Source organism: Bombyx mandarina, chromosome 21 (genome assembly GCF_030267445.1).
Source record: "Bombyx mandarina strain Sakado chromosome 21, ASM3026744v2".
NCBI classification, from domain to species: domain Eukaryota; kingdom Metazoa; phylum Arthropoda; class Insecta; order Lepidoptera; family Bombycidae; genus Bombyx; species Bombyx mandarina.
This window is the reverse complement of record NC_143227.1, coordinates 4583496-4600527: the sequence shown is the minus strand read 5'-3', so window position 1 is coordinate 4600527 and position 17032 is coordinate 4583496. Positions and strand designations below refer to the sequence as shown.

The window sequence follows — 17032 nt, the reverse complement described above, 5'->3', positions numbered from 1 at the left end:
ATATCGATATTTTTAACGAAAGGGCTAATGTTGGGCTAATAATGGGCGCATGTTACATATATTTGTTCCGGATTGTAGAATAATTGAGCAAGCCACTAATATAAAGCTGAAAATCGCACATGCCATCAAAAACTATAATAAATTTTAATAATAGCTGCAAATCCTATAATAACAATTTAAATCGCAAATTAAATTTAATTATCACACTGAATATTAAGAAGTTTTTTAAGATTAATTATTTTAATATTTTTTTCCTGAAGATTTGAACACAATGCGAATTATAAATGTTTTTATCAGTATCTTAATATTTCCTAACCTTTATTTCGTCACACAAACATTTATTCCAAAGTAAACAAAATATTTTGCTCATTCTGCGAGTTAATAAGGAGAAGCGCGCCAATCTGTTAGTGAAAAATAGTCCCTAAAGCTTAATCATTAAAGTCGGACGACACAAAAAAAAGATCTAGTCTGAATAGTTGTTACCTCAAAGGGCTCGGGTCGCACGTGTACGGCGGGTCGCCGCTGATGTGCATTTTGGTCCCTGTATCTCCGAGTCTGACTGCACGATCGCTTGTCATGTCACTCTGATGCTCTATTATACCTAAGCAAATACAAATAAGTCCAAAATTATTTTTAACAAAAAATAATAATATAGCGTCACACTTTGAACCTTATAAAACTAATTGCTAAATACTATCGGACAAATATCTTAAAAAAAAATTGTAATGTAACTAAGTACGTCATTTTTTTTTTTTTATTGCTTACATGGATGGACGAGCTCACAGTCCACCTGGTGTTAAGTGGTTACTGGAGCCCATAGACATCTACAACGTAAATGCACCACCCACCTCGAGATATAAGTTCTAAGGTCTCAAGTATAGTTACGTCATGTCTAAGATATCTCATTACGCAGATCTGTGTGTTTAGTGCGAGTTTTTAACGGTCTCAACAGCGTAAAAGTTCACTCAAATTTGTATGGAGTTGGAACGTTTGCCGCTAGGGGCGCTTTTGCAACTGCATAAAATTTGAATTAACTTTTACGATACGAGAACGTTAAAAAACTCGCACTAAGCACACTGAATCTGACTGAACAAGCACGTATACAAGTGATTGCTAAGTTCGTCGCCATAATGCAATCAGCATTTTGTTTTTGCTATTAGAGACAGACGATGTACCGCCCATCTGATGGGTAAATGGTCAACGTCGGTCATAGACGCTAGCAGTATCAGAGAGACAGCCAAATTGCCTAGTACTGAAGCATTGTGTATTATTATTGTTGCCTCCAAGAATAACTCGCTGTTCAACTGGTGTAAAATGGTTACAGGGGGTGAAAGTTTGCTCGTGTGAAACCTAATGGAGCATCTACCCTACAGCTCACAGTATTAATAGTTTCGCAAATTTATAATTTTTTTCAAGACATTCTTACTCAATCATGGAAGTCGTTCGTGAGCTCGTGCAAGTTATGTATCTGTTAAGAATCTAAGGAGTTAATAGCCTATCTTTACTAAGATTTGATGACTGACATGATCGCATCACTCTATAGCAGGGGTTCCCAAACTTATTTTGTCTACTGCCTACTTTGAGAATAAATTATTTCTAGCGCTCCCTTTTTTCACCTACTTAAAAACCACTATAGCGAGATCTCAATGGGTGCCTAAGTCCTCCTAGATGAAATCACAAATCGCCTCCCAAGCCTCTACACAACGCCCTCATTTTTTTCTGGGTCTCTTACCGCCCACCTTTGAGCCTGCAAGCGCCCGCAAGGGGGCGTTATCGCCCACTTTGGGAAAGGCTACTCTATAGGAATATGTATCAGACGTTTTAGCTATTAGGCCGCAACGATTCTGCGCACGTGGCCTAACTCTGGTCCCTCTGCTAACTTGACACACGTACGTCACGTGGGGCCGAAAGACGTGAGGGTTCATAAAATACACTCTAAGGATTACTTAAACGAAAGCCTAGTTACCAAGGCTATATTTTTTATTTATATACTCGCTATTAATTCTGTTGAACGGGCCGCAACTAAAGCATAATACAAACAAATCACGGTATTAATAATCGTAACACATAATAAATAGAATAGGTTAAATCTGTCTACAGTCTTGTAGGTAATTTAATAATTTACTGGTTCGCACGGGTAGGCACCACCACCTCGCCTATTTCTGCCGTGAAGCAGTAATGCGTTTCGGTTTGAAGGGTGGGGTAGCCGTTGTAACTATACTGAGATCTTAGAACTTATATCTCAAGGTGGGTGGCGCATTTACGTTGTAGATGTCTATGGGTTCCAGTAACCACTTAACGCCAGGTGGACTGTGAGCTAGTCCACACACATAAGCAATAAAAAAAAATGTCAATAGTCTCTCTCTCTCGCTCCCAACGACTATTAATCAAACAACGACAGATAAATAAATTAGTTAGCGGTTTTATGGTTCTCCATACTAGTCATCTAAATAATCGAACTACATATTATTATTAATACATCAGTGGATGATAAAAAGTAAATAAATATTGGGACTTTTATTTATTTATTAGGTGAATAAGTAATTAGTTTTTGATTAGTTAATCAAGAATAATTTTTTGGATTGGCTAATTCTCAAATAATTCAATAATTGAGTCAAATAATTGGGTTTAAAAATTTCTCATTCTACAATTATTTTTTTCACTAACAGCTATACGATATAAATAAAAATTTGTAAAATAAGAACGAGATACAAATCCCAACTAACATCGATAATACGTCATCGTATAACATGACAGTTGTGCAAACGTCTTATGTACATTAGAACGTGGGCGCAAGCGTAAAACATTGGGACTTCAGTCCATTATATTGTGGGCGGTGCTCAGAATTCGACCAATTCATTTGTCGATCATGGCTACAGGAGAACAGACCTCAAAGTCGCTGATCCACCTTTTTAGGGATTAACTTCTCGATCGCTTTAATAAAATCATTTCTCTCATTTACGCCAATTTTCTTAAAATTTGTAGTTAAGTCACTTCGATTCTGAAGGTGCGATATGTTTACGACTGCCCAAAAGCAGAAGAACAATATACTAAATGAGGATAATATCGATAGATATAAGGACGTTATGACGCTAAGTACGGGTACTCAGAGCTGTGTGACCCCCAACTTTTGAATATGGCATTTATTACGTTATTTTAATTTGACATGAAACGTCAATTTTAAATATGATGTATCACTACATAGTATAAAACAAAGTCGCTGTGTCTGTCCCTATATCCCTATGTATGCTTAAATCTTTAAAACTACGCAACGGATTCTGATGCGGTTTATATGTATAATAACATCCATTAAATAGTGGAGAAATCAATAATAAATTACAGTTTCCGAAGCGAAGCGAGGGCGGTTCGTTAGTTTACTATATAATAAGTGTTCGCCTTGTTTTCGAAATTCGACAATAATCACGGTTTTTTTTTTGCTATAATTATGACAATACTGAAGGCAATCAGTTAGCAAAGGTACTGAGATGTTATATGCCTTCTTTGTAAATAAATAGGTTTAATAATCTTCTAGTAATAAAGCACTTATGTGATTTATAAATAGCTTTATTTATTTTAAGTAATAAAGTACTACGTAACATATCGTTATAGGACTTTTCCACGATTCTGACATGTCCCCTACTTCAAACGAAATGTCAAGTATTCTTCATATTCAGCAGAGGGTTCAGTTTCCCCGATATTATATTTATGAACGAAGGTAACCACTTGACATTTAACGTATAAGGCCAACGCACGTCCTTATGTATTCTGTAAAAAGAACAGTTTCGATATTCTTTACATTCCAACTGCGTGAATTGGAACATCGATTGAATCTTGAAGTCGTCGTGGCCTAAAAGATAAGACGTCCGGTGCATTCGTATCTCTAGAGTTGCACCGGTGTTCGAATACCGCAGGCGGGTACCAATTTTTCTAATGAAATACGTACTCAACAAATGTTCACGATTGACTTCCACGGTGAAGCATCGTGTAATAAAAATCAAACCCGCAAAATTACCTAATTTACGTACATTACTGGTGTTAGGACCTGTTAAGTCCGCACGGGTAGGTTCTGCCACCCTCCCTATTTCTGCCGTGAAGCAGTAATGCGTTTCTGTTCGAAGGGTGGGGCAGCAGTTGTAACTATACAGAGACCTTATATTTAAGGTGGGTGGCGCATTTACGTTGTAGTTGTCTATGGGCTCCAATAACCACTTAACACCAGGTGGGCTGTGAGGTCGTCCACACATCTAAGCAATAAAAAAAAATCGGTATCCGATAAAAGCATGTATTGTAACTTTGTAAGAACATACGAAGCGCAATTCCCTGTAAAATCTCACACGGAGTATCTATTATTGATGCACATACTTACCATTTTGCGGTTCGACGGGCGGTATGTGGTTACTGATTACATATTCATCGATAACGCCATCCAATTTAGAGTTCTGAATGTTGTTTATGTAAGAGTTTTTGCAATATTCCAACCTGTCAACCAAAAAAAGAAACATATTGAACAAACGGCGTCGGATTCGATACTCGAGCAGGATAGAGAGGAATCGCATTACGGTTAACGTTCGTGTAATGCGATTCAAGACTCCTATGTCGGACTAAACAATGGCTTAGACAGAATGAGTACCAAAGCAAAGAGCAACACAAAGTTCACGTTTCCAAAACCAAGCTAAGCGTTTTTTTTGAAGTGAAACTTCTTTCGGCGCCTGAGGGTAATTTTTTTACAGATGTAACGTCACGCAGGTATGCAACGGAAGTGTCGAAAATTTTTAATACAGCGCCATCTATGAGATTTTTTAATACTATGGTGCGTATGAAACCTCTTGTAGTGAATTTCAATTTAGGATTATACGTGACGTTAAAATCTCGATTCACAGAGGGTGCTACCTCATACTATAAAAGATGATTTACAATTATTTACTAATGACAAAATTTTACATATACTTAGACATTGAGGATAATTGTATTTAAATTTTTGAAGGCTTCACTTGTAACAAGTGTGAATTGCACACATGTTTCTTTTTTTTTTACTGCCCTTGTAGGCAGACGAGCATACGGCCCACCTGATGGTCAGTGGTTACCGTCGCCCATGGACTTCAGCAATGCCAGGGGCAGAGCCAAGCCGCTACCTACCGCTTAGTACTCTCCACAAGCCTCTTTTAAAGAAGGACAGTGGAGGGGAGCTCATTCCATAGCCGGATGGTACGTGGCAGATGGTGATCATTAATATATCCTAACAGTTTTTCGCGCCCAATGAATGAGTTCAAAATTACCTACTGTGATCGTTTTTAGGTGTCAAACCATCCCCCTCGACCGGGTTTGCGTAAACGGATTCCCCATCGTTAAAAATGCCAAGCCATAGACTAATAAAATTATCTATTAGGACAATTAATTACAATTGAACTAAATCTTCCTCGTATGTCACACGCGAAAGTCATATTTTCGACCTCATTAAATCTCAATAAAACGTCATAATATATTAAACATTCCAAACTCATGTCGTGTTCCCCAAATGAACGATATTAATATTTATTGTTCTAGATGAGCGAAGGGAAGCGATAGCTGGCGACGTGACGCGATGTGACATTTAAAATGCAAAATCACAAGAAACGTATAATCATTAGCTTATCTAACAATTGTCAGGATTAAAGTAAGTAAAGCAGCAAATGCTTTATTAATTTTAATTACTAAACAACTTATTACACTTTTATTTATTAGATTTCTAATAATCATGGTTTTTGGTAACAGCTTAACATCTGCTAGAGGCTGCCTCTGTCTTCAACAGCAATTAAAAAACAAAACAATAGACCGATACGTGGCGTCATATCGCATCGTGTCGTTTTGCAGATTTTTTTTATTGCTCTGATGGGTGGACGAGCTCATAGCCCACCTGGCGTTAAGTGGTTATTGGAGCCCATAGACATCTGCGACGTAAATGCGCCACCCACCTTGAGATATAAGTTCTAAGGTCTCAAATATAGTTACAACGGCTGCCTCGCCCTTCAAACCGAAACGCATTACTGCTTCACGGCAGAAATAGGCGCAGGGTGGCGGTACCTACCCGCGCGGACTCACAAGAGGTCCTACCACCAGTAAAATTTATCGCTAGCGTAGTAAACACACATGGCTTTACACAAACAACGACAAACTACATAATGCATTTTCGATACGCAGTCACGCAAGTTGAACGTCGATAGGCGACATGCGATAAAACAAATGAAGACCAATTTTATATGTTTCCTGTTTTATATAAAAGACCTCAGGTGCACGGGAACGATACGTTTTGATTACGTATTACGTATGCTACACATTATGTGGGTCGACATTGTTCTGCAAAGAGAAGTTATATTAAATTTATTTATTTATTTATTTACTAGGTGACCCGGCGAACTTTGTTCCGCCTTAGAGCCAATAAATGAGCAGACTTTTGATTTTATCAAGGTCAATTTTTTATTTGTCCCGGCATGGCTTTCTTAATGATTACCTATCTCGGCACAATAAGCTAATGGAAACTCGAAACAAACACATCAACCGGTCAACTTCAAAATTCTCTTATAATTAACCATAGACTACATTACGTTTAGCTGTCAGTTGCGTTCTGTTATTCCATATTAGTTTAATTTTGTTATACCACGTTTTATGTCACGTCCCACGGGAACGTGATAAAAAGTGTCCTATGTCCTTCTCCTGGTTCTAAGCTACCTCCCCACCAATTTCCAGCCAAATCAGTTTAGCCGTTCTTGAGTTATAAAATAGTGTAACTAACACGACTTTCTTTTATATATATAAGATCTATATTTTGTGCTCTACGACCTGTTTTCGTTGAAATAGTTTATGGCAGACAGTGTGCTAGGGCTCTGGCATTGCTGGTGCTCTCTACCTTCGACAGCGAACAGAAAAAGCGGCACAATAAATGTATTTAGTGCGCTAATCATCAATAATTGTCGCTCTAATGCATTCATATTTCACACTTGTATTCCTGTTGGACAACGAAACATTTATGAGGAAACATTTCACAAATCCGACGAGTTTCTGTGAAGATTTTTATTCATATTCAAATTTATCTTTAAACTAGCTGACCCGGCAGACTTCGCAGTGCCTTAATCGATAAATAAAATACCTAAACTTTTGTATAAAATAAACTTAAAACAAACAAAAGGAATCCGTCCGACGGGGGACACATCAAAGGAAAAACAAAATTGTTATTTTTATTTAATTCCGAGCATTTTCATATTTATCTACCTTTTAAACCTTCTCTCCACAAATAATTCAAGACCAAAATTAGCCAAATCGGTCCAGCCGTTCTCGAGTTTTAGTGAGACGAACGAACAGCAATTCATTTATATATAATTATATAAATATATATATATATAGATAGATTGTCCTTTTACAGAACAATGCAGCACGATTGAACGGAAAATTAACGAGAACATTACGTCGAGATTCAGCTAAGCTATCTGATAAACCCCTTGCGATCCAATCTCGATCCTTGTTCTTAATTAGATCCGAATCTCATAATAATGGTGAGATCTAATCGAAATTGAAATTAATTTTAGGAAAATCGATTCAGCTACACAAATATATTAGTGACGTGCCGTTCAAGTAAACTTTAACTGGTTGCCTTGGTTTGTGTTTATACACGTGTCGTTGTTTCCTAGTACGCATCTACCGAAATATAGAATACAATTATTTTTCTCGTCACTTGCTAGCACGTGTCGTTAGCTTTTACCGTAATCAGTAATAATTAACACTAAACATACCATAACGGGTCAAATGACAAATTTCGAACTTTTACATTGCAAATGCACGTATCTTATGACTTTTGCACATTATGACTTTTTCTTGGTAATTAATCTACAGTTATCATACTATTTTTTGTTTGTTTTATTTATTTTGAGCAATATTTGTCGTGCTATGGCAGAAATAGGTACCACCAGTAAGTGTTGGTATGATTAGTGTTGAAATAGGAAAAACTGTTCGTCGTCGAAAACCGTCTCGCGATCCAGTATCGATACTGATAATTTCTAAATCGATTTAAATCTCATACCAAGTGGTGTGATCAGTGTCGTGCAAGCCACCCAGTTGCTTGGGCAGGCTAGATCGCGGCACGTGCGCGCCAAGTTGCGGCGCGCTAACCGTGTGCACGCGTTCCCGTAACTTCTCTCTAACGAACAACCGAAGAATCCGGAAGGGAGCCTTGAACCAAAGCGGCGCCGTCACTATTAATACCTTCTTCAATTTGGCCGGATAACCCCCCTGGGGACAAAATGAAACATTCAAAACAACACAACCAAAAAATACAAAAACAAAATACAATTTATCGCTAAAATATAATTAAACGAACTGAAAACGTAGGGAAGGTTATTGAAAATGAAAATAGAATAACTTTATTATGTAACACCCACGCCTGTTTCTACCTATTGGAAGTGAAAGGACGACCGCAAATAAAACATGACGTCAAATCATTGAGCTACATCAAAGCCGCGACGGTGTATAACGCTATTAAATTAATGCCATCCCAAATTAGTGAGGAAATTCTCCAGCTACGTAAACGTTATTATTTTCTGCTTCATAAAGCAACGTGCTATTAGAAACACGTTGGCCGTCACGGGCGGGAAAATTACGTGGGCCGTTCGCCAAAACGACGCCATTCCTGGCGGGCGTCATGCGGCTCCGATAATTAACATTTTCACAACAACGCTGCTCTCGAGCAGTTGTCTCGCCAATACTGTAATATCAATAACAATAATATCATTAGCCTTCTAAGTGGGAGCAAACAGTCGCTCGACAACCAGAATGGAAGTTTTTAGTGCAAACCAGAATAAAAAACTTTGAGAAGAAACGCTGCTCTGAAACTGATGCTCGATGATTTTTTTTATTTTTTATTGCCTAAATGGGTAGACGAGCTCCCAGCCCAACTGGAGTTAAGTGGTTACTGGAGCCCCTAGACATCTACAACGAAAATGCGCCAACCATCTTGAGATATAAGTTCTAAGGTCTTAGTATAGTTACAACGGCTGCCCCACCCTTCAAACCTTCGATCAACAATAGTAACGATTGTTCATCGAAGCTTCAAACCGAAACGTATTACTGCTTCACGGCAGAAATAGGCGGAGTGGTGGTACCTACCCGTGCGGACTCACAAGAGGTCCTACCGCCAGTAAAAAACCACGCCCGCCTTGTGCTATCTCTTACAACTATTGTAATGGTGTGCTCAACTGTTCCCAATGTGCACGAACGTTTAGGAATTAGATCGGCTATGTTAGCCACACACGAGCACACCGTGAAAATTAGAAACAGAGTTGAGGTGGTCGCCGTGACCGAATTCGGATAAGGAGAGTAATAGTAATATCAATGTCGTGTACATATTTTATTATCCGAAAAGAAATTTAGAATAGCTCCCGCTTCAAATGATTCGGTCTATACATATTTATTTATTTATTTATCTATTTATTTATTTATTAGTCACACAGTACACATCACAAACTAAAAAGATACATAAAAACACAAGTAAAAAGAAACAAATATATATGAACTAAAAGTACCAAGTAAGCTTAATCTAAAACAACGATAAATCAGTATTATAGACTGAAAATAATGGCTTTATTATTCACGGGTAGGCCACTTTTAACGTTCAGGATATAATGTAATCTTAAGTTATGATTGAAACGTGAATGACCATAATTCATAATGTTTCGATTTACATGATGTATGAAAAAATTGAACGATTTTTTTTGTTTGGTGTTGTCCAAAAATAAAACTTATGTTTAGATCACACAAGTGGCAATATTTGCTGAAAATACCAGCAGATTGTCAAAAATGTAACAAAACCAAAAACTAAGTTATATTCTACAATCCTAACCGATAAGACTTCAATTTCAGAAACAGAACAAGTGCTACTTAGTAAGTAATTCTTCAAAAAGATAAAGCCTAGCCTAAAATAAACTGTAAAGAACTGAAACATTTACTTCAGTTAAAATAACTTTTTTTTTATCTTCTAGTAGCCTTTGGTGTATTTATTTTACACTGAAAAATATACATAAAATATATAGACTTGTATTCTTACCGAATTTTATTCGACAGTTTCAATATTTTTTGTTATAAATACCTACACTTATTTACTGTATTGTTTGTTTATTTATTTATTTAATTTTATATTTAATATTTATTCCTCGTAAAGCCTAATGGTTTAAACAGGGAGAAGAACGTAAAAAACTACCAAATTGACATTCTTCTTCTTCTTTCTTTCCTATTACCCTCTATTGGGGTGTAGGGCTCGAATTAAATCTTTCCATTTACACCGGTCTTGGACAGTCTGTCCTAGCTCCTCCTAGGTCATGCCCAAGAAGCTTAGCTCTTGCTCCACCGAGCGACGCCAAGTTGTTCTGGGACGGCCTCTCTTGTTTTTGCCAGACAATTTCCAAGTCAGTGCTCTCTTGGATAGGTAGGTATCGGCCTTTCTCAATATATGACCAATCCAATGCCACTTCCGCGTAAGGATCTCCTTTTCCATTGGTGTCTGCTTGGTGATCCTCCACAGCTCTTTGTTAGTGATCGTCTCAGGCCAAAAGATTTTCAAAATCTGACGCACCAAATCAAAATAGTAAATTCATATCTGGTTTGAAGGTTGGGACAGCCGTTGTACAACTGAAATTGAGAATTCAACCCTACGTCTCTGGGGAGACGCATCCAGATCCGTGACGTCATTCACTGATGCCTATTAATACCACCAATCGACAGGTGTTCACCTAACTTTGCAATTTTTTCACTATAACAAGTGTAGCGTATTCAAAGATGAATCTCAGACAAGATTGAGGCAATAACGAAACGCGCGCCTAAGGCGGTCCGTGTTTGATTCATTTACTAATATGGGTCGAAGCACATCACGCCACTCCTTAATAGGTCACGCTACATTACACAGATGTTACCCAGCTATTAAGACACAAACTGATTAGCTGAAAGGCATCGATTTCCACTAGACACGTCTATGCGGTTGGCGACATTTTATCACGTTGACGTACCAATATGCTACCTAACCATTGCTAAATAATTATCCAGACCGTTAACAAACAAAGTTAACTTTTAATCTCAAACTATTCAATTAGACTTATAATTTAAAACACTTAGAAATAAACGTTCTTAATATTATTTTGGTCATTAAGACAAATGCGAGGAGTCTGATTTCGCTAAATACGATTTTACCATACTGGTAAAGTACTTAGTTAAGTGTTCATCTTCAGTTCTGGTTCATTATGATCCGGATCACGTGCAATTTTAATTTAGAGCAACTATAACGAAACACTATGGAAATACCATCAAATCTCTCGCATTAACGCTGTTGAAGCTTATGGATTAAGGGTGAGTTATATTTAGTAGTTATATGTACTTAACTACCCACCAGCTGGACTGTTAAGACAATCCACCCATCTTTGCTATTAAGAACTTTGAATCGATATGACAATAACAAAAACTAGGTTAAAATTGATTTTCTAGTTCAATTTACATAGTTAGCAAGTCAATTATGAAGTGAAATCAAAATGAAAACAATTCACGTTTATGTGAATAAGTGTATGATTAAATTATTTATCAATTTTTTTTTCTTGAACCTCGTCATAGGTAAATTTCGATTTTTCAGTAGTTTAAGAAATTCAAAACAATTTGAAATATTTTCTTCTACGCGATCCGAGCAGTACTAATGATCGAACTCCATTCAAATATCAAATTCCCTTTTATTTTTGATACACGGATGTAGTTTCGCTATAATATCAACAGTGTAATATTAATTAGGTGCTTCTATCTTCTACCTACAAGGGATCAAATGTTTCAAAGGAAATTTGGGGTGTGTAAGCAGTCTCGAGAACATTTATCCAAGGGTGAGAGGTCATTGCTCTCAGCTTTTAGCTCCCTACGCCTAATAAAATAATTATGGCTGCGAAATCCTTCTGCTCCGCATCGATGATAACGTTTATTCAAAAAGTAAGACTTAAAATATTTGGTTAATCTAGAGAACGGGATTAAGCCGTTATTTTATTTTTTTATAACCTTGGGATGAGGAGCTGAAGATCCCTCCGGCAAATTCATCAAACCTCATAAACTCCACAGCGCGAATACTGACGCCATTTCAAGGTCGTGGAGTTTTAATTCATATAGTACGGTATTCATACGCGTGATTTTTTTTCGTTATGAAACACGAAAGACGATTACGTGTAGAATACATATGCAAATAAGTAATTGTATTCCGGTATGATTGAAAATTACCCTTAGGTATTTGTATCTACGACTCGTCAAAATCTACAAACACTTACGACTTATATCTTTAACTGTGTCAAACATTAATATAAGATTATTTATATTTTCCATCTACGAAATAAGTCGAGTTCACAATAAATTATATATTCTTATGTTTTACTAGCGACCCGCCCTCGCTTCGCTTCGGAAACATTACATTTTATTATTGATAGCTGAGTCTCGCAATGTTCCCGCGATTATTGTCGTACCGCAGGTGACGCCGCGGGGCGAAGTTAGTCTAAAAAAAATAGTCTAAGTTTCTCCTTGTATCATCAGCTATCAGTGAAAGTCTCGTCAAAATCGGTCCAGCGATTCCAGAGATTAGCCGGAACAAACAGACAGACAGACAAAAATTGTAAAAAATGTTATTTTGATGTATGTACCGTATATATGCATGTAGTAAAAAGCGATTATTTCAATATTACAAGCAGACACTCCAATTTTATTTATATGTATAGATTATTAAACGCTAGTGCAACGTCCTGCGTTCTCCAAACTTAGGACAGCGGCCCACCATGACGTCAAACGATGTTTTAACATCGTAACCAGTTAATGCACTCTCCGATATGCAGTAAATTAGGTAAATGAATGTTTTAGAAGCTTCTGATAAACTACAAAGCTATTGAGATTCTTAGGGTTTTACCAACGTTTTAAAGACTTGAATTGACATTTTTTTTTATAACACGTCTTTAACTTACCAATACGGCACTAGTACCGGAACTATACAACTTCGGCGGGTTTTCAATATTTTAAAGGCAAATTTGGATATCATATGCAGTATCTACTACTTGTACATCTCGTAAACTCTATGGGCAGGTGCGATAACCCTACTGCAGTTCTGCCTATTTCCAACGGGAAGCAATATTTAATTCTGTTTCAAAGGTGATGAGCGGAACACGTGTGACACAAAATAAATGAGATTTCAATCTTAGGTTATAAAACAAGTCATGGCATTCACAAAAACGGGCAGAGCCCTGGTAGATATCCACGCGCACTTACATTACACTTACACTTACATTTGCCATACCAAAAATGTTTATATTTTGCGAATTAGATTTTTTTATTAAATTTCATATCGATTATAAATTCATAGGTGCTGTTTTAATTTTATGTTGCGACTATAGAAGGTGCTTTAAATAAAAAGGGTGTTGGAGTAACTTCAATATCATAATAGACATCGGTGTCTACCATTACAACTACATTTGCATTTATTTAAGAACTTTTGCATCATCAAAATTTCTCATCACTGTTTAATGGTAGTTTTTGGAACGAATCCCTGAAAACTAAAACAATGTGCTTTGGAATTGGACGTGGGTGTATTGTATACAGCGAAGTAGGGCACGGGTTGATATGACCGGGCCAAGATAACCCCTCTCAACACTCCGTGCTTCCCAAGTTGACGGATCTAGGAACTCTACAATTTCTTCTAGGTTTCAAGTTTCTTTGCAACATTGGTTCGTCACCTAAGACATGAGAATATTCTTAGTAATTTATTTTGAACATCATTCACAATTTCATTAAAAGTAAGTCACGCTCAAAAACCCAATGTAAGTGAACCATCACATTTAATGGAGAGAAAGTATGTACGTTATTTAAAAACCCTTATTCGTTAAAAGGATCAGAACGTTCCCGCAAAACATCACACCCAACATCGCTTCCCTCAAAATTAATTTCTGACACATTGTCTGACATAAACGAGATGTGAACATTTTTTATTATTACAGCAGTACATGGCAGGTAACCTCACGCCCCACAGAGTATTACAAGGTTACTGAATCCCAGATATCACAACGGAGCGATGTCAATTGACAACCACCATAACATATGAGCTCGTAATTTCAAATTTTATAACACACGTTCTAAATGTTGATCATGTCTCATATAGTACAGTAGTTAGTGCTTCCGACTGTTGCACCAAGGATCGTGGGTTCGATTCCCACATTGAGCAAACATTCGTGTGACGAACGTGTTTATTTGCTCTTTGTCTAGGTGTTTATTATCTATAGATGTATAAATTTAAACGCATATAAGTATGTATATTTAGTCTCTGGTATCCATAAAACAGGGAATACCAATTTCAGGCCGGAAGAACGTGCGGGATTTATTTCCAATTAATTTTTATTAATTAATATTAATTAATTACATGTCTTTTTCTTTAAAATCTTATCATTCCATATTCTTGTTTCGCGACAGAAGCAAGCAAGACGGTGTTACCTAATCGTTGAAGCTCACGATACCGCCAGTAATAACGCAAATCAACGTTTACAAGAACTTTCAATATTGTGTGTCTTAATTATATTAACACCTTAAAACTATTTAAAAATAACGTTGAAATATTTTTCGGATACGGTATTGTTCCGCGAAAACATAAGAAAACACGGTTTGAATTAATTTAAATATTAAGCGCTGTGTAAAAACAGCCGTTTCATCAAGTACAACATAAACACGTTCTTAATTGTACTCGTAACTTACAAACTGTTTCTTCTTCTCAGACTAATTCCTCTGTAATCATAATGTCCTTGTGCGAAGGCAATTTTAAAATAAATAAAAAAGCTCCGGCACGTCTGTAATGTTGTTCTTACGGCCACATACATTATGTATAAGTAGTTTCGGTGAAGCAAAAATGTAAGATATTTTTCTGACCTTTGCTTGGGCCATTCCCTAGAGAGACTTCACGTGTCGACCCGAAACAACAAACAACCGCGTACACAAAAAGCTGTAAGGGCTTAAAAGGAGACACTACTTTATGCCCATTCAAAGAGAAAATGGTCGGTATTCATGGTGCAAATGAGAAACCTGAACTAATATCTAAGAAGACGACAAACGCACAGAGTCTGCATAGGTACATAGTGATGTTAACTACACCGATTTTTAATGAAATTTCAAGCATAGAATTTGCATATTTCATACTACTAATGGTCCCGCAGTAGTTGAAATTCGACTATAATTAATTGAAATTATAAGTTTGAATATCATTATAGTTGTCAAAGACTATTATACCTCTATAATTACAGATTTCGCCAAGACTACACTATAGACAAATAATATTAAACATAAACAATATTAACCTATATTCAATTTGACCACAGACTTTAAGCATTAACTAAAGTTTGACAATAAATAAAGAGTATAATATATACATATATATGCGTACCAAATACATGACAATGTGCGTAATGTTTTCTTTATTGATTTAATGTATATTTTATGAATTATTTAAAAAAAATATTAGCATTGTGCAGTCCTTCTCCATATTCTCTATAAGTGTGGGGAATTTCATACTCCTCCGTCCGCACAATTTTCGTAATAAGGGGTACAAAGTTTTTGCTTCACGTATTAATATATAGATCTATAGCAATCTTAAGGCGACGGGTATGACAAGTTCCAGCTGTACCAACGATTGATTACCAGTTTAGAGAGCGCAATAATTCGATCGAACAAATTAAAGAAACCGCAGCTAATCAAACCATATCATTAGCATAATTAAAGTATAATTACAAAAACGAAAGCACAGTTTGAAACAAACAGAAGCTGTTTTTTTTTCTCGTTACGGTTATTCGACAAGCTTCCCGGTATTCATTAGAGAATCTCTACTTAGGTTTCTAGTTTCGTCCGATGTCTATGTGTAGCGTCGTCTCCGTGACCGACCTTGGCAAACAGCCAAACGGTTAACAACTGATCATTATCTCGTCGGGACATTTCTCCAACAGTGCATAAATAATCGAATTTCGGACGTTTAGATACTCAGAAGAACATCAACTTTGGATCATTTTTATTTTATTTTCGAGAACTACATCAACATTTTTCGATTACTTGTCTACTTAATCTAGGCCATTGTAACACCATCTTTTGTAACAACGTTAATAAAATCATTATTAGAAAATTACTATAAAAGTGTTTCCTATGTATCTTAACATCAATATTCAGTTGAAAATATTATATTGCTATCGTGCATCCCCCAAACAGAACTAAAAACATCAATGTGAAAGAATCGAAATTGTCGCTTCCTTATTTTTTCACACCCCAAAACTTAGCTGATTTTAAAATTAACCTCAAAAATAAGTGCTGGTGTATTATGTATTGTAAGTGTATTTGGTATAAATAATATTTTCGATTGTCTCAATATCCAGGAAGGAACAAAGCATTGCGTATGTTTGAACTAAACATCGCTCGCGTTTTCTTTTACGCCAAGAGCTTCATTCATAACATTTACGTTGCAGATACATACATACGTTAATACATTAATTAAACTTCATAGATGCATTCATCAACTGTACAAACGTACGGTAAGCAAGCACATGCTAAAATTAAAATTATGGTAATTATTTATACAATACAATATTTGTGAATAACAACACTCGTAGGCGCCACCCAGTCATGAACTAATTCTTTTTAATTCTCGAATTTTGTATTTTTAAACCATCCATATTATTTACAGTTTTGTTGAATTAATAAAAGACCGACATAATAATACAATAATAGTAAAATATCACGAATGCGAACAGGTTGGATACTTCATACTAGTGTGGACAAGATTTTTGAATGAGATGACCGAGGTTGAACTTCGACAGCGCCAACTATATAGCTGCCACATCACTAAAATGAACGATGCTATTACGTGCATAATTATTTTAAAAAAAACAATGTTTTTAGTAGCTGCTAACTCTTTATTATTCAATTTGCTAGTTACATTTTATGACGTTTGTTTCTCACGCACGCATACGCAACAACAGATACCTAT

At 36.3% G+C, this 17032-nt stretch overlaps 1 protein-coding gene across 2 annotated transcripts in view; it reads right to left on the bottom strand.

The window, feature by feature from the left end:
* Ptpmeg2 (Protein tyrosine phosphatase Meg2) overlaps nt 1–17032 on the bottom strand; it is a 56996-nt gene that overhangs the window by 10241 nt on the left and 29723 nt on the right. For both annotated transcript variants that reach the window (XM_028187921.2, XM_028187920.2), the window contains exons 5-7: nt 8051–8259; nt 4367–4479; nt 484–601 (exon numbers count right to left, since the gene is read on the bottom strand). In XM_028187921.2, coding sequence (XP_028043722.2) covers nt 484–601; nt 4367–4479; nt 8051–8259 — 440 coding nt within the window. The remainder of the gene's footprint in view (nt 1–483; nt 602–4366; nt 4480–8050; nt 8260–17032) is intronic.